The sequence below is a fragment of the Tupaia chinensis genome, unplaced genomic scaffold, assembly GCF_000334495.1.
Source record: "Tupaia chinensis unplaced genomic scaffold, TupChi_1.0 Scaffold000680_1, whole genome shotgun sequence".
Lineage (NCBI taxonomy): Eukaryota > Metazoa > Chordata > Mammalia > Scandentia > Tupaiidae > Tupaia > Tupaia belangeri.
In genome coordinates this window covers 3,356,097-3,374,459 of record NW_006160204.1, presented here as the reverse complement: position 1 = coordinate 3,374,459, position 18,363 = coordinate 3,356,097, and the positions used below count along the sequence as shown (strand labels likewise).

General features: G+C 36.2%; 1 protein-coding gene across 4 annotated transcripts in view; it reads left to right on the top strand.

Moving 5' to 3' along the window:
• SLC36A4 (solute carrier family 36 member 4) overlaps positions 1–18,363 on the top strand; it is a 55,922-nt gene that overhangs the window by 4,311 nt on the left and 33,248 nt on the right. For 3 of the 4 annotated variants that reach the window (XM_014592349.1, XM_006160342.3, XM_006160344.3), the window contains exons 2-4: positions 12,974–13,097; positions 13,943–14,033; positions 16,559–16,647. In XM_014592349.1, the coding sequence (XP_014447835.1) occupies positions 12,974–13,097; positions 13,943–14,033; positions 16,559–16,647 (304 nt within the window). Of the gene's footprint in view, positions 1–12,973; positions 13,098–13,942; positions 14,034–16,558; positions 16,648–18,363 lie in introns of those variants that run through there. The other variant, XM_014592350.2, reaches the window with a different exon arrangement.

Genomic DNA, 18,363 nt, shown 5'->3' with positions numbered 1-18,363 from the left:
ACTCTTTCCTGTTTTATTCAGGCTTTATCACCATAATTTAGTGTCAGTGTAATACTTTATAAAGTGGCTATGCTATAATTAATTGAGCAATTTTCTGATTATGCACATTTAGATTGCTTCCAGGTTTTCAGCATTTATAATGTTTTAGTTAGCATCTTTGTGCAAAAATACTTTTCTCCATACACCAGATTGCCAAATGTATAATTACCAGGTAAAAGAAATAAACATTTTTAAGATGTGCATATTGCTAAGTTAATGTAATTTTTCCTCTGTTTACAACCAGTTATTTAGTTTGATTTTAAGTTAAGAAATTGAGGTTGAAATAATGGGCAGCACAAGAGGGCACAGGATCATTTCCTAGTTTAAGAATGGTCCATTCACATGCACCATCATGCACCATGTATTTATAGTGCACTGTGCACCATGCACCAGCTGTGTGATGTGTCATGTATATAGTGTGTAATATTACATCAAGCGAGTGTTTCTTATTTCTTTACAGTTTCTCCACGTAGAAATAATTATATCTAGGTAGTTAGATATCCATTGCTTAATAGCGTTTTACTTTATAAGGCATTATGAATTCTTACCTACAGTAATCACAGCATTTTTCAGAGCTGCCTAATTCAGTACTTGGCCAAAATTACTGCAAAATGTTGCCAAATAGACTTTATGTGTATCGTAAATTGGATGCAAAATTTTTAATTACTTTGGGCTGAGTGTTCTCATTTTACTTCCTGTGTTCTTTGTTAAAGCTTTCACCACATTGGGTCTCAGTCTTTGTTTCCTCTGCTACCTTCTGACTGGCACAGCATGCTTTCCCCACCTTGCATCATTAGCCTTATAGCTCAGTTTGTAGCTCATAAGTACTCAGAAATATTAATTATTGAATTAGCTCTGATTTCTTGTCAAAGATCGGCATTTAAAAATCCTATGCAAGGTGGGATCAGCAGTTGGCGTAATGGTTACATCACTGGACTCCAACATAGTTGACTGCAGTTTGAGTCCAGGATTTAGAAGCTTAAAACTCACACCAGGTGCATGTGTGTGTGTGCTCAAGATCCCAAGAGGAGAATGGAGGAGAGGGGATTGTGGCATGGACATCCCTCCTGGGGTGTGTGTGTGCGTGTGCATGTGCATGTGTATGTGTGTGAGAGATTTCTTGCTTTTTGTCTTTCTGCCTCTTTGGTGAGCACGTGTGCCCTATAGTAAAAACCTCTCTAAGAAGAAAGAAAAAAGTCCTACACAAAGTAATTTGCTCCTATTATATCATTATGTAGGAAGAGGAAGGAAACTAGTGTTTATTGAGTACTTATTGTGTGCCAAGGAATGGACTCTATGCTTCATGTGAGTTTCAAAATCTTTGCGAGGTGGAGGTCACATGAAAAAATAGGCCCATAGGAATCTGGTTAAAATGCACATCACATGATTGTCGCTCCTTTCTTCAGAACCTTCTCCCGCTCTGCTGTCCAGCATTAGCTGCATGTGGTTATTGGGCACTTGAAATGTGGGGTGTCTAAACTGAAATAAGCTGTAAGTGTAAAATATACACTGGGCTTCAAAGATAGCCTGTAAGAATATTAATTAGAAAAGGTTGACATGTTACAGATTAAATACATTGTATTATTAAAATGAATTTCACCTCTTTCATTGTTTTCAAAATGTGCCTACAAAAAATACTCAGTTGTCTTTGTGGCTCATGCTGCATTTCCATTGGGCAGCACCACTCTGGGGGCTTTTCAAGGCTCTCAGCATGGTCTGCGAGGCTGTGGACCATCCATCTTCTCTTATTTCTCTGATCTCATCTCCTGCTACCCTTTCCCCATGCTCATTCCTCTCTTGTGACTGTGTCCCCCTTCCTGGTCTCTGAACAGCAGGCTCTTATATCCTAAAAGCCTTGCCTTTGTTGTTCCTGCTGCCTGGATTGCTCTCATTCCAGGTCGTAATTCACTCTCCTTCAAGTCTTTAAAATGCCACTTTCAGGCCCGCTGTGGTATGGTGGTTAAGGTTGGAGTCCAGTATGCATGGTTCGAGTCCAGTACCGAGCAGCTTGAGAGACACACTGTTTGCATATGTGTGCATTCCCAAAATCCTGAAAGGAGGGAAAATGCTAGAGAGGGGAATGCAGTGTGACCATACTGAATGGGGAGTGCTTATTTTCTCTCTGGCTCCTTCTCTCCATCTCTTTCTGGTGAGCACATATGCAAAAAAACCCAAACAAACAAACAAAAAGCCACTTTCTCAGTAAGGCCTACTTGGGCTATCTAAAATTACAGGCTGTCTCTCTCAATCCTTGTTTTTCTCCTTAGCCCTTCTTAACACTATCTATCTGATCTCTGTGTTATTTATTATCTTGTTTATTGTCTTTTTTCATCCTGCTAGAATTGGAGTTCCTTGAGGACAGTTTTTTTTATTGTTGTTGTTGTTTGCTTGTTTCAGTAATTGCTTTATTCCCAGCATATACTAATGTTGGGAGATAAACATGTATTGTGGCTCCATTAGTATTTGGGAAATTGAATAGAAAACTGTTGCACCCTCAGGCACAGACTTTTTATGTTGAAGGGCTATTGCTAGTGTGACTGGGCAGATGGTGATTATAGTCTTCTAATAGAGGCTCTTGAGAAGAGTCAGAAACTAGTAAAGTTGGTGGAAGGGCTGTGCTTCTTTGCACCCAGCCCTGTAGTTTGCTCTGCCCACAATTCTAATGTACTTAGTCCTTGCCATCCTCCTCACTAGCAAATCAAAAAATAAGTCATGGGAATCCACCACCAGGAAAATCCGCTCCTTTTACCACTTTGATGTTCACATCTTTTGGTGAATGCCGCAGGAAATTCACAGACACAGTGAGGATGTTAATTCTCTACTCCATCCCTCACTGCTTTTCATTGGCTGTGACAGTGTGTGAAATAACTAAGGGAAAGATATGGAGACTGTGACGTGTGGTTTTTTTTTTTTTTTTGAACTTGAGCCAGAAGCTATTCGTAGGAAAGGGATGGTCTTCGACCAGATGGATTTGAAAACTTTTCAAGCTTTCCAGTTGAATATTTTGCCATATGATGTATCTTCTGTTTCATCCACATTAAACCATCCTAAAACTTCTCATCAGGTAGTGTATTCAAGCCTGACATACATCACTCAGTCATGTGATCAAAGCCAATGCTAAAACTGCTCCTAAAATATTGCAAAATTAAATATAAGAAAATACTATCATTGCATTTTTCTATACCAAATGCCTAAATTTGGAACAAAAATACAATTTTAGTATTTTATATTTTGTTTACCTGGAGCTTCGTAATGTTATAAATGACTAATTGACAATTTACTAATAAACCCCATCTTCAAAGATCTAGGTTTAAATCAACTGTTAGCATTGGAAAAAAAAAAAAAACTTCTTGGATATCTAAGTATTTGCCAAATATTTGTGGTTCAATGTCTTTTTTTTTTGTTCCCCCCACGTTTTATTGATTCATAACATATCTTAAACTAAAACTATGGACAAAGTTAGAATCTAGTTACAAGTGCACTGTAATTTTCTTCTGAAACGTTTTAAATTTATTAATTAATTTACATTCATTCTCTGAGCATTGTCACAGCATACACAATGTGATTTCCCATCCAAAATATATTGCATAGTGGCTTAATCATAAATGTTATCATCATTAATTTTCATTTCTGGTTTCATATATATACATGTATATGTATATTTTACCCCTATTCCTCATCCTCTGCCATTTCCCACCCTCTTCCCACATTATTTTAGGTGTCTACAGTTGTTTTCCATTCCTTTTTGCCCCACGTTTTATTGATTCACAAAATTTCTTAAGTAGCTTAACTACTTTCAGTAGCAAGGTTAGCTAGTATGTACATATCAGTGAATACATGTCTGACTTTAGGCATGAAACTCTGAGAAGAATGACTATAAGGTACGCTATATAGCTTGCTATAGTCATTAAATAGGTATTTTATAATATATTTTTTAATTTCAAGAAAAGCAGTTTTAGCTTTAATAAATCAAAGAAATGCTAAGGAAATTTACTTAAAACTTAAAGCCAGGAAACAGTTTAGGATTCTGTTCAAATAGTAGGTACATGAACCTACCAGCAGCTCAAAACAAGAGAAAAATTCTTAAAGCTAGAAAACAAAGCCTAGAAGAAAATCAGCAATGTTTTAGTCAAAAGTCATAAAATGCTATTTCACCAGTTTAGTCTCACGTACTTTATCTTCTGTTGTGGTTCAATCTTCCCAAGTAAATTCTGGGCTATAATATTTAACTTCAGATGTTTCTCTATGATTAAGTTGGCCGTTTTCTTAGTTTTTGAACTCTTATTTCTATGTGTCTGTATTTAATTTTCCTGGCATAGCACTCCTTTGAGAACTTCTTGGAGATCTGGTCTGGCATTGGTAAATTATTTCAGGTTTTGTTTATCTAAGAATATTCTTGTCTTTTCTTCCCATGTGAAGGATAATCTTGCCGAGTACAGTATTCTTGGTTGAAATTGCTTTTTCCTTAACACTTTGAATATATTATCCCATTCTTTCCTCGCTCGCATTGTTTCTGATGAGAGGTTCGCTATTAGCCTGATGGTATATCCTTTGTAAGTAACTTGACATTTCTCTCTTGCCAATCTTAGTATCTTATCTTTGTCTGTGGTTTTGGTCAGTCTGGCTATAATGTGTCTTGGAGAAGATCTTCTTGGGTTAATTCTATTTTGAGTCCTTTGTATTTCGTGGGACTGGATCTTTGAGTGCCTCTCTAGGTTTGGAAAGTTTTCTTGTAGGATTTCATGGAATAGATTATCAGTGCCCTTATGAGTCTCTTCGGCTTCTGAGATACCAGTTACTCAGATGTTTTGACGTTTGATGTTATCTAGTATTTCTCGTATATTATTCTCATTTTGGGGGGCCATTTTCTCAGTCTTTCTGGTGGATTTTTCTAGGTCAGTGATTCTATCTTCTACATCTGAGATTCTATTTTTTGTATGATCTAGTCTGCTTTTAATACTTTCAAGGGAGATTTTGACTTCCTTTCATCTCTAACGGGTCCATTAGATTATTTTCTTTTTCTTTTTTTCTCTTTCTTTTTTATTTTTTTTGAAGAGGTTTTGCTATAGGGCTTGTGCGCTTGCCAGACAGACAGAGAGAGACAGACAGAAAGCACCCCCCAGGGGGGATGGCCATGCTGCAATCCCTTTTCCTCCATTCTTCTCTCGGGATCTTGGGCACGCACGCACACGCGCCTGGCGTGAGTTTAAGCCACTGGGTCTGGGACTCGAACCGCAGTCGACCATGTGGGAGTCCAGTGACATAGCCATTATGCTAACTGCTGGTCTCTCCATTTGATTCTTTTTTAGATCTTGCAAGAATTTCCTTACCTCCTGGAACTCGTCAGCTCCTTTCTCCTGCCTCTTCGGCAGTTCGTTGTCTCTCTTCTCTTCCATCTCTGTTAGCTTTGTCCTTATGAATATTCTAAAATCCTTATCAGACATATCTGTGAGTTTCATTGTACTGTCTGAGGATGAAGAAGTGTTATTCTTTTCTCTTGGAGGAGAGGTATCGTCTTGCTTTCCCATATTCTTGTGATCTGTGGTGATATCTAGTCATCTGATGGATGGTGCATTTCTTCCTAATTCTTGAGGTTCAATCTGAGCGTTCAGAGGCGAGCAGAAGGAGGTGATCTGCAATCTTTTTTCTATTCTGTTTTCACTCTTTTTGTATCAGATTCAAGATGAAGAAAGGAAAATTCTGACCCTAATCATATTCAGATATTTGGAAACTGTTCACTTGGACCTGTCTAGACTCTTAGTGCATAGAGGCTGAGCAGAAAATGAATAAAGATAAAGAGAAAAGGAAAAGAATTAAGAAGAGGAAAGAAGAAGAAAATATAAAATGAAAAAGAAGAAAAAAAGAGAATAAAAGAACATAAGATTATAATTTTAAAAAGCAAAAATGAAAACCACACAGTGTGCAAGGGCGCCGCGCAAAACCAATTATTTCACGACTGAAGTACGGTATCCATCTCAGGATAGGCCTAGCTTGGATTGTACCTTTCCTAAATGAAGAGAGGAAAGGCACCAATTAACACAACAAAGGAGAAGGTTGAGAGTGCAGAGAATACTTTATTTAAAAAAAGAAATTAAAAGTCACGGGAAGACCTAGAGACAGACAGAAATGGAGCTATCCCTACCCACTAGAAATGAGTCTGGTGGGGGAAGTCTCACCAGAAAATCTTCATTTTTGGTCAAGGAAACCAATATTTCACAACTGAAGTACGGTGTCTATCTCAGGATAGGCCTGGTTTGGGTTGTGCCTTTTTCACTAGAAATGAGTCTGGAGGGGGGAGTCTCAGCAGAAAATCTTCATTTTTGGTCAAGGAAACCAATATTTCACAACTGAAGTACAGTATCCATCTCAGGATACCATTCAGTGTCTTTTAACTTATTTTTTTTACATTCAGGAACTGTTTTATATCATTTGAGCGAATGTATTCAGTCCTAAAACCTAACTCCTTTACCGGTCCTTAGTCTGACAAGTGAACATTTCTTACTACATAATGTTACCTCAATAATGTAGGTTAAAACTGGGAGTAATGGGCTATTCCATGATTCAGTGATCAAGGCAGTCAGATCCCATGTGGCCAACCACACAGTTCTAGTCTCAGACCCAGAAGTTTGTAAAACATACCAGGTGTTTGTGCACGTATGACTCAAATACCAAAAGTTTGGAGAAATGGAAGAGAAGGGATTGCACTGTGACCGTCCCATATGGGGGTGGTGATGTCTCACTTTCTCTCTCTCTGTCTCTCTAGTGAGTGCACATACCTTCTGGCAAATTAAAAAAAAAAAATGGAAGAAAGAAAGAAAGAAAAAGACAACTGGGAAGAGTTTCAATTTTTTTTTTTTTAATTTTTGCCTGGAGGCACGTGTACTTGTTGGAGAGAGAGAGAGAGAGAGAGAGAGAGAGAGAGAGAGAGAGGAGAAAGCACCTCCCATGGGGAATGGTCACACCACAACCCCCTCCTTCATCTCTCCTTTCCGTCAGGATTTTGGGCACACATGCACACATTTCCAGCTTGTTTTTCAAGCCACCAGTCCAGAACTGAACTGCGTGGTTGGCCAAGAAGATCCTGCTGCCTTAACCACCAGGTCATGGAGCTGGCCTTTAGTGCTGTTTAAAAAATATACATAAGCACACAGCTAGAATTTAGCCGATAATGTGTCACATTGCAAAGTTCTGTTTTAATAATAAAATCAAAACAATTTATAAATACATACACCTTACATTCCTAACACTTCTAAGAAGTATTTTTCTCTCACATGGTTTCTACTTTTAAAAATCAATTCTTAAATTTCATAATGAGAAGGTTAGAGAAGCTTCTTGAAATAGATTTCTGTTGAAGTTTTAAATGTGAGGGATGAGATGTATTTAAAACAAATCAATATATTTGTAAAACCATTTTTTGTAGTAAGTCATATTGAACGTTTCCTAGGCTACTTAACTTTGAGACATAATTAATTTAAGAACTAGGGAAAAGTGTAATCATAGGGGATTAAACTATTGGAAAAAAAGAAATAAATCAGACAATTGCTAACCAAGTTTGTTAAGAGTGACTGAGAGCCCAAGTAACTTTGACTTGGGAATCTGAGTGGTCATTGTAATACTGTTTTAAAAACTCGATTCTCTGAAACTCGGAACTAGTATTTGTATGTCATATTAACTATTGCAGGTTTTTAGGCTTACCTAAAAAGATATTAAAAATAAATTCCCCAGATATATCATTAAAAGTGAGCTTATTTAGAGTTCATATGTTGTCTTAGGTTACAAGAAAACTTACCTTTCCTGACTTCCTTTGGCTGCTGTGATTTCTTGGGCTGTGTGCTATAAGTAACAGATTGTTCTGTTTTTGAAATATTGGTTGTGATACTGTCTTTATTGAGAACAGACAATTTTCTTAGTATGACACAGAACATACTACATAGCCTCTAGCAGAAATAAATGAGAAAGTTCAAATAGCTGATGGTTTGGATAAGGTGAATGGATAAAAGCAGGTGAACTCAAGAGTTGGCAAGGGCAATGGAGTAAATTTAGGAATGATAATATTAACTTGTTTCTGTTTGAAACTGAAGCTGATGTAACTCATAATGATGGTTGTTATAGGTTAAATAATACCTCTGCCCCAGCATTCATATTGAAGTCCTAACCTCCAGTACTTCAGGATGTGACTTTATTTGGTGTCATTGTAGATGTAATTACTCAAGACAAGGCCATGCTGGAGTAGGATAGGCCCCTAATCTAATATGACTAATATCCTTATTAAAAAAGGAACTTTAGACACAAACACCATTACAGGGAGAATGTGAACATAAAAACAGCCATCTACAGTAGAGAGAACAGAGCCTTTCCTGGAAGGAACCAACCCTCCCAACACCTTGAGTTTGGACTGTTAGCCTCTAGAATTTTGAGAAAATACATTTCCATTTTTTAAGCTGCCCATTTTGTAGTACTAGTTATGGCAACCCTAGCAATCTAATGATTATAATATAATCCATGGAGGATGCTCTGAGATTAAAGGATTAGAAAAACTACCCAAAGACGAAAGTTAGAGAACTTGAATTATAGAAAATCCTCATTAATTTGGACTGCAAGAATTTAAAACTTTTGATAACTCAATTGTATTCGCCTTCTCTCCCCCCATCCCCCCATTCACATATATTCATGCATTCATCTCTGTCATCAAAACAAAAACAACGAACTGATATGCTGAATTCCAGTAGGCACTGGGTTCATTGTTCCTGGCTAAATCCTCTTTAACCATGTCCTCCCCCAAAACCTGTAAATTCAACAAGGAACACAAGAAAGCTACTCATGAAATTACTCTTTAAGCATTACTAGGAAACCAAGGATACCAAAATTTTTTTTGCATGTGGAGAAAGAAACAGATTTCAGAGTTCCTGTTGCTGCTTCAAGTATGGATGAAGGGGCAGGAGAGTCTACAGAATCTCTTTGGAAATGAGGAGAGGAGAAGCAAGAGATTTGGATGAAACACAGTGGTGATCTCCTTTAGAAAGAGAAAGTCAAATTAGTGTTAAAAGTGTGACAGAGATGAGGTCTGGAAGTTAGTAATTCACAGTACTGAGTACAAGGAAGTAATTTGAATGTGAACAAGACTAGAGGGTACGACCTTGTCAAAACATTGTGTCTGGGAGGAACCAGCAGTTAGTGTAATGGCTATGTCGCTGGACTCCCATGTAGTCGACCGCGGTTCGCGTCCCGGACCCGGTGGCTTAAAACTCACGCCGGGCACGTGTGCATGCGTGCCCAACATCCCGAGAGGAGAATGGAGGAGAAGGGATTGCAGCGTGACCATCCCCCCTGGGGGGTGATTTCTCTCTTTCTGTCTCTATGTCTCTCTCTCTGTCTGTCTGGCGAGCACACGCGCCCTGTAGCAAAAACCTCTCAAAAAAAAAAAAAATTGTGTCTGGGGACCATGGCTATGTTGCTGGACTCCCATGAAGTTGACTGTGGTTTGAGTGCTAGAATCAGTGGCTTAAACTCACACTGGGTGCGTGTGCATGTGTGTCCAAGATCCCGAGAAGAGAATGGAAGAGAAGGGATTGCAGTGTGTCCATCCCCCCTGGGGGGTGATTTCTCGCTTTCTGTCTGTCTGTCTCTCTGGCAAGAGCATGCACCCTATAGCAAAAACAAACAAACAAGAACAACAACAAAAAACACCTCTCAAAATAAAAATTATTGTGTCCAGAAGAGAGAAATGAATAAAACAGTGGAGATGCCCCAAGATACTTGACAATGAAGGGAAAAAGGAAATAATGAAGGAAAATTGAAGATCTGATAGAAGTGGAAGAGAACTGGAAGACAAGTCAGTTACTCTTGTTCACCCCTAACAACTCCACATCATCCATGAAACAAACTGAACTTTACTGACAGAAGAGAATACCTTATAACTAGGATTGCTGTGCATGAAACCCTTAAGAAAAGGGGGAAAAATCACAAACAAAGAATAAATTACTGGTTATCCAACTAAGAATATGTTGAAATGGAGGTTTCCTGAGTCATTGAAGAAAGATAAAAAGAATGAAATGAGGTAAAGAAAGACATCAAAAGTTTTAGAAAGTGGTTGAAATGGAAGGTTATCAAAGAAGATCCAACATGCTTGTAATTGGACTCTCAAATAGATGAACAAACATGTTGGAACCAAACATATATAAAACTACAATCCAATAAAACTTTCCATATATAAAGGAAAACCTAAATCAACCTAATTAAAGAGGCTTAGTGTATCTCTGGGAAAATTGATTCAAAATTATCTATCTCAAGAAATATTCTAGTAAAGCTATGAAATTTAAAGACAAAGGAAAAAATCCTCAGTACCTTCAACCAAAATGATAAATTACTTAATGGCTGAGAAAATTGATCTGGCATCAGACTTTTCAAGAGTAGCATACAAAAGCAAGGTAAGAAAGGAGGGACATTTTCAAGAAGCTTAAGGACAAAAAAGTGTAAGCCAATGATCTCTATTCTTCAAGTATTCAGGGTATAGAAAAACATTTTAAAATATGCAAAACTCATGGAATGCTGTGTCCATGAACTATTCCTAAAGAAGCTGCTGGAGCAGTAGTTCTCTGTGTGATTCCCCAGACCAGCAAGCTCAGCATTAGCTGGAAATTTGTTAGAAATACATGTTCTCAGGCCTACCTCAGACCTACTGAATCTGTAATCTTGAGGTATAGCACATCAATGTGTGTTTTAGCAAGCAATACTTAAAAGTCATTCTGGTGCAAATCCTGTAAAAAGAAGAACTTCAGCCAGCCAGTAGATGATTGGGAGACATTTGGTGGCAGGTGGTGATATTGATTATTGATGTAAGTCTAACACATGGGTAGAGATATTAGAAAAACACTATGTGAAACATAAATATTTCAAAAGTAGAAAGAGTACATCTGAAAAATGAAAAAATAAGGGACAGAGACAGAAGAAAGTAGAATAAGACAATTGTAATACAGATGATATGTAGAAGACAAAGGATACCATTTAAAACTGTCAAGAAGGGCTGTTCCTCAGGCCTCCTCCTTGGGAGCTGGATCCCAAATGACTGATCACTGTTTGAATCTTGCCCCTGCAGCTTGAGAAACATAATGGGTGTGCGTGTATGTGTGTGCGTGTCTCAAATTCCAACATGATGGAGAAATAGAGGAGGAGGGATTGCGGCATGATCATGTTCCACTAGGAAGTGCATTCTCCCGGTCCCTCCCCCAGTCTTTCTAGTGAGTGCATGCACCCTCTGCCATTAAAAACAAGGGAAAACTAAACAAAAAACTGTCAAATATGATAGTAAAAAACTAAGTGAAAAAAAAGAGGGTTACAGACATTATAAAAGGTATAATGGCAGTAGAATAACTTAATTAAATGTAATATGTCATCTCGAACTAAAAAAGTTATTAGTAGGATATTATTGATTTCAATAGAATAAAATTGAATATGAAATATAAATTATATAAATATAAGTTATTGCACCAATTTAACAACCCATTTGGTAACTATATTATGTATATTCAAGACAACATTCCTAAGACCTTGTCTTAGGAATGTGTCACCATCACCACTTGTGTCACCACCACCACTTGTGTCACCACCATATATACCGTGCATGATATATGTAACCTGTTCTCCAGTAGTTTATAAAAAGTGACATATTTTTGAGAGGAAGAAAAAGCAAAGTTATCAAACTGTTAAAAATTAGTTTATAAACAATACCTTTTTTAAAACTATTCTTTAACTTATTATAATTTGAATTTATTCTAAAATAAAAAGTTAAAAAGTTATACATAAATTAGTCATTTCCCAACTAAGTCATTTAATTATTTCAGTTCCTTGTTCAATAGGTTTATTATATGTACTTGGAGGAAACAAACTTTCTTTTTAATATTCTGTATTTCAGACTTTACTAATGCATAATTCATCTCAATAAATATAAATTTAGTGAATTTTACTAGGACAAGACAATGTTGATTAGTGTTGTCTTTGTCCCTGAAAGGAGGAAAATCTTGCTAAAATTGTTAGATAAAAGGGAAAATTTTGATAATGAGAATTTAAATATTTGTACAGCTTTTCCTGATTACTGTTTGCTTAGTGTGATTTGAAGCAAACCAAGATGAAAATAAATTTTTTATCTTGCATTTCTCATTTCACAATTTTATGATCATTTACTATAAACCTTATGCAACAAAGCTGAAAAAGGTTTGCATTAGGTACTTAAACATTGTACTTTGCTCTGATTAAATCAGATAGAACGTCTAGCAAATAAACTCTAGATTTAAAAAAATTATTTATTTAATTCCATTTATTGTTATTATTTTTAAATTTTACCAGACAGAAACAGAGAGAGATCCACGTATTATTTACCTTCAAAGACACAATTAAATGGCTTTTTTCTTTTTTTAAAGCAAACTGCCAGGTCTGGGACTTGAACCACGGTCAGCCATATGGGAACTCAGCACCCCCAACCACCTCGCCACCTGCCAGCCCCTAAATTTTTTTTTTAATTGGCAGAGGGCACATGTGCTTTCCAGAGAGAGACACAAATGGGGGTGGGAGTGGAGAAAGCACTCTCCCAATGAGAGTGTCCACTGCAGTCCTTTTTCCTCCATTCCTCCTTCCTGTCAGGATTTTGGGCATATATACTCCAAAGCCTCATGTGTTTTTCAAGCCACCAGGGCCAGGATTTGAACTATTGTTAATCATGTAGGATCTAGCTCCCTTAACCACTGTCCATGGGGCTGGCCCTTATTTCCTTTTTAAGTTTCCTAACACTCAAGGTAATAATGTGAATTAACTTAATGGCATAATGGTCATTATGAGATACAGATGAGTCAAGTGGTATTACTGCTTTAAAACTCATTTTTACTAGTTTTAGCCCAGTTTTTAATACAATAGTGAAGTACTTTGCTTTTCTTTGTCTAAGATATGGATGTCATGAGGCCCTTGATAAATGAGCAGAACTTCGATGGGACATCAGATGAAGAGCACGAGCAAGAGCTACTGCCGGTTCAGAAGCATTACCAACTTGATGATCAGAAGGGCATTTCGTAAGTGTTACAGTTTATACATCTCTTTTTCTTGTTTTTTTTTTTTTTTTACTCAATTTATATTTTGTATGGAAAGTGGTAAATGCTTCTTTATGGAAAGTGAATAGTATGAAACAGCTATGGAGATACAAAAAGAATCAGAACTTTTTAAAAACTTCTTTTGACATCTGTCATCCTCAGTAGATTTGTATTAATAATACAAATTATCATAATAGTTTTTTTTTTTGAGAGGTTTTTGTGATAAGGGCACGTGCACTCACCAGACAGAGAGAGACAGAAAGACAGAAAGTGAGAAATCCCCCCCCAGGGGGGATGGCCACGCCACAATCCCTTCTCCTCTTGGGATCTTGGGCATGCACACACACACGCCTGGCATGAGTTTTAAGCCACCGAATCCAGGACACAAACCGCGGTCGACTACATGGGAGTCCAGCCACATAGCTATTACACTAACTGCTGGTCCCACAAATTATCATAATTGTAATCTAATGGTTAAGCAGAGTAACATGAATTCAAATTGATCAGGAAAGAGTATAACATTGTTCTGAAAATCATAGCATCTAATTATCTTAGGAGAAAATTATCCTTTCTTTTCTTAGTACTTTACTGTGTACAACAGCACTTTCACTTGACTATCTCATTTAATCTCCATAGTAACTCTACTCCACTTTTAAGTAGCAGTTATAGGTCTTGAACCAATAATGACTCTTGACCCAATGGTGGAATGGAAATGTTATTGGTTTCTAGATAAATTTTCAGTTCCCTTGTAATACTAAAACTATGATCATGTGATTTCAATAACTTTTGTTCTAAAATGCTTTAATCTTACAACTTTTAATTTTCAGATTTGTACAGACTCTTATGCATCTTCTTAAGGGAAATATTGGAACTGGCCTGTTAGGACTTCCACTGGCAATAAAAAACGCAGGCATAGTGGTAAGATGTGTCTTTGTAGTCTCTCGTTAAAATATAGTTACCAGTCTAATTTACAGAAAAAAGTATTGTAAGCTAATGTCTAGCCTGGTTAAATACAGCATAGTCAGGTGACATTTAGATGATCATTTAGCTGTGGTATCAGTAAAATTATGTGAACTATGATAATGATACCTAACAAAAAAAATAAAATTAATTACTTTTTTCATTTTTACTTAATTATTTAATTGTAATATGAACAACAACAAAAATCTGCCAAACCTAAAGCAGTATTTGTGTATTTTTTTGTTGTTGTCGTTTTTGAGAGAGATTTTTGCTATAAGGGCGCATGTGCTTGCTGGAAAGACAGAGAGACAGAAAGTGAAAAATCATCCCCTAAGGTGGATGACCACACCATAATTCTTTCTCCATTCTCTTCTTGGGATTTTGGGCATGCACACACACGTGTCTGGTGTGAAATTTAAGCTGCCAAGTCTGGGACTCAAATTGGGGGTGACTCTGTGGGAGTCCAATGTTATAACCATTTTGCCATATGCTGATCCTAGTATTTGATTTTTTTAGGTATGGTTATAGCTTACTTTTTGAATTTTTAGAGATTTAAGCAGCATGTTCATAATAAGAAACATATTTATAGATAAGGTTTTTTATAGTGAAATTTTATAGTTTTTTTGACTCAATAAAAATTGTAGTTTCACATTTTAAGAATAATAGATAAGGAGTAGCAATATTTTTAAAAAGTAAATATTTAAAGAATTGTTACAGGTAATTATTATAATTATTTTGATCACAGAGAACTTTGATAAGGAAGATTGAATTTATTTATTAAGTAATAAAATTACATTTAACCTAGTGGACCAGCTTAGAAAAATAGAGGTTTAGGTTTCTTTCTCTGAGTTGACTGTTTCATTCATGCCAATTTAGAGTGACTTAAAAATTTCTGATGGTAATGGGGCTAGCAGGTGGCATAATGGTTATATTGCTGGACTGTCACATAGGTGACTGGGATTCAAGTCCTGGGCCCAGTGGCTTCAGACTTACGCTGGGCATGTGTGTGTGTGTATGCCCAAAATCCCAAGAGAAGAATGAAGGAAAAGGGATTACAGTGTGGCCATTTGCCCAGGGGATGATTTCTCGCTAAGGTGGATGACCACACCATAATTCTTTCTCCATTCTCTTCTTGGGATTTTGGGCATGCACACACACGTGTCTGGTGTGAAATTTAAGCTGCCAAGTCTGGGACTCAAATTGGGGGTGACTCTGTGGGAGTCCAATGTTATAACCATTTTGCCATATGCTGATCCTAGTATTTGATTTTTTTAGGTATGGTTATAGCTTACTTTTTGAATTTTTAGAGATTTAAGCAGCATGTTCATAATAAGAAACATATTTATAGATAAGGTTTTTTATAGTGAAATTTTATAGTTTTTTTGACTCAATAAAAATTGTAGTTTCACATTTTAAGAATAATAGATAAGGAGTAGCAATATTTTTAAAAAGTAAATATTTAAAGAATTGTTACAGGTAATTATTATAATTATTTTGATCACAGAGAACTTTGATAAGGAAGATTGAATTTATTTATTAAGTAATAAAATTACATTTAACCTAGTGGACCAGCTTAGAAAAATAGAGGTTTAGGTTTCTTTCTCTGAGTTGACTGTTTCATTCATGCCAATTTAGAGTGACTTAAAAATTTCTGATGGTAATGGGGCTAGCAGGTGGCATAATGGTTATATTGCTGGACTGTCACATAGGTGACTGGGATTCAAGTCCTGGGCCCAGTGGCTTCAGACTTACGCTGGGCATGTGTGTGTGTGTATGCCCAAAATCCCAAGAGAAGAATGAAGGAAAAGGGATTACAGTGTGGCCATTTGCCCAGGGGATGATTTCTCGCTTTCTGTCTCTCTGTCTTTCTCTGTCTCTCCAGAGAGTACATGCACTCTACAGCAAAAAACAAACAAACAGAAAACTTGTGATGATAAAAATAAACTTTGGCAATATTTTCATTGTGTATTGATAATCTAGGCATCAATTTTATTTGAAATATTTGAAATTTATCATGTACCATTATTTGAAATGATTTTTCTAAGCACAATTTCTGACTCAGTCTTCGATGAATGGTCTATAGAAGTGAATTACCCACAACCTAGTTTGAAATCGTATCTTTTTTTGTTCATTTAGATAAAGACGAGTAGTTGCTTGTAGTTATATTGGTGAGACAATGATAACTGTAGTCTTGCCATCTGATGTTAAATGTGATGTTGTGATTCTAAGCTACTTAGTTGTGTGTCTTTACTGTATATTCACAAGCTCAGGTAGCTAAGCTGGAAAGGTGATTGTCTTAAATATTACTTGGAATTTGTTTCTGCATCCAGTTTATTACTTTCCCCTTATGCAGACGACTACTATTTTGTCCAACAAATATTTATTCACTGCAAATGAGTGGTCTTTTTGACTCATTGCTTAAAACGTTACTCAATTTTTGTTCACCTTAAATAGTTAACCCTTATCAATTTTCTTTCCCACAGCTTGGACCCATCAGCCTTGTGTTTATAGGAATTATTTCTGTTCACTGTATGCACATATTGGTACGTTGCAGTCACTTTCTATGTCAGAGGTAAATGTGGATTTGTTAAGTCTACTAATTTTATCTTAAAGCTGCATGTTTATTTAGAGCATCAGAAAGTCTTATATTTCCACTGTGTTTGTACCTAGAAGTTGTGTTTCCTTGATTTGTTACATAGACAAGTCTAAGACAGTGAATATGAAAGATGGTAGTGTTTTTTTTTGAAGTGCATGATAATTTATTTTTAAAAATTGTGCCACACTCATCATTAATGACCAGCATATGAATGACAATGTTTTTTTCCTTTGTGTATTAACATTACGGTATTTTTATATATTGAAATATTTTAATAGGACAAAGAACAATGAACACTAATAATTTTGGTATCCTACCCCACAGAATTAATTTAAACCCCTTGTGAATCAGTGGCATCATAATTGGCATAGTTATGAGGAACAAAGTTCTCTTAGATGTAGGCAACATGAACCTCTACTTGCTTATACTTCAACCTTTAGCTTTTATCACCTAAGCCATGTTCACCCTGGCTAAAGAAAGCATGATCATAAAGACTCTTTGTATAATTTCCATGCTACCATTACCCAAGTTTAGTCCTTTTGCTTAAAAAAAAAATCAAACCAGATAGTAGCATTTTGTATTATTTAAATCTGATCAAGATGTATTTGTTTTTAAAAGGTGGCCTAATTAGTGAAAATAGAATGGTTTCGTTCACTTGGTGTAAATGGTAAATATCAGGATAGCTCAATAGAGGAAACAGAGGCTATGATACAACTTTTAGTCACAGTGTAGTGGTCTTTAATTCATTTAGTAATTTAGTTATGGATTTTATACCTTTGGTAGTCTTTACCAATGTATGGGTTTGTGAATAGTCCAAATATATATATTCTCTTAATATTTTCTTAATTTTTGTGTCATGAAATGATTATCCTGGATAATAGACCCATTTCTCAAAATAAATATTTTCTATTTTAATAGAATGGTGTTTTAATATTTACTCTTTTTGTTGTTACTAAATTCTCTAGACTTTGGATTAATCATTTATGATCTTATTTTTTAGAGAGATTTTTGTTATAGGGCACATGCACTTGCCAAGGAGACAGACAGAAAGCAAGAAATCACTCCCCCGCCACCGCCAGGGGTGACAACCAGACTACAATCCCTTCTCCATTCTCCTTTCAGGATTTTGGGCGTGTATGCACACATGCCTGGCATGAGTTTAAGCTGCTGGATCTGGGACTCAAACTGTGATTGTGCATGGGAGTCCAGCAACATAACCATCATGTCATCTGCTGGTCCCCATTTACGATCTTTAAATAACTATGCCCAAGAAATGAGAGGAGAAAAAAATGGAGAAATAATATGACCTCATGGGACTGTTTTGAAGACTAGATGGCATAGGTTATGTGAAAGTATAAAGCTGTGTGTATATGTATTATTAAATAATACTGTTCTAAGAATAAAATGATGTAGATGAACGATGTAGTTGGCTTTCCAGGAACTGAAATATTTAAATCGGCAAAGCACAAATACTAGGTTATATGAATTCTACAGCTACCCCTTAGCAGTAGATTAAAATTAATACACAGCTGGAAAGGGCATACAGTTTTTAAAGTTCATGAGTCATGATTTAGGAATATGCAGATCTTGAAATTTTTAAAACTCATCTGTCCATGCATAGGTCAGCATTGGATAATTCCACCTGTTTGATGTTCTTTTCAAGGAATCATTTTATAGACCAACTTAAAATTT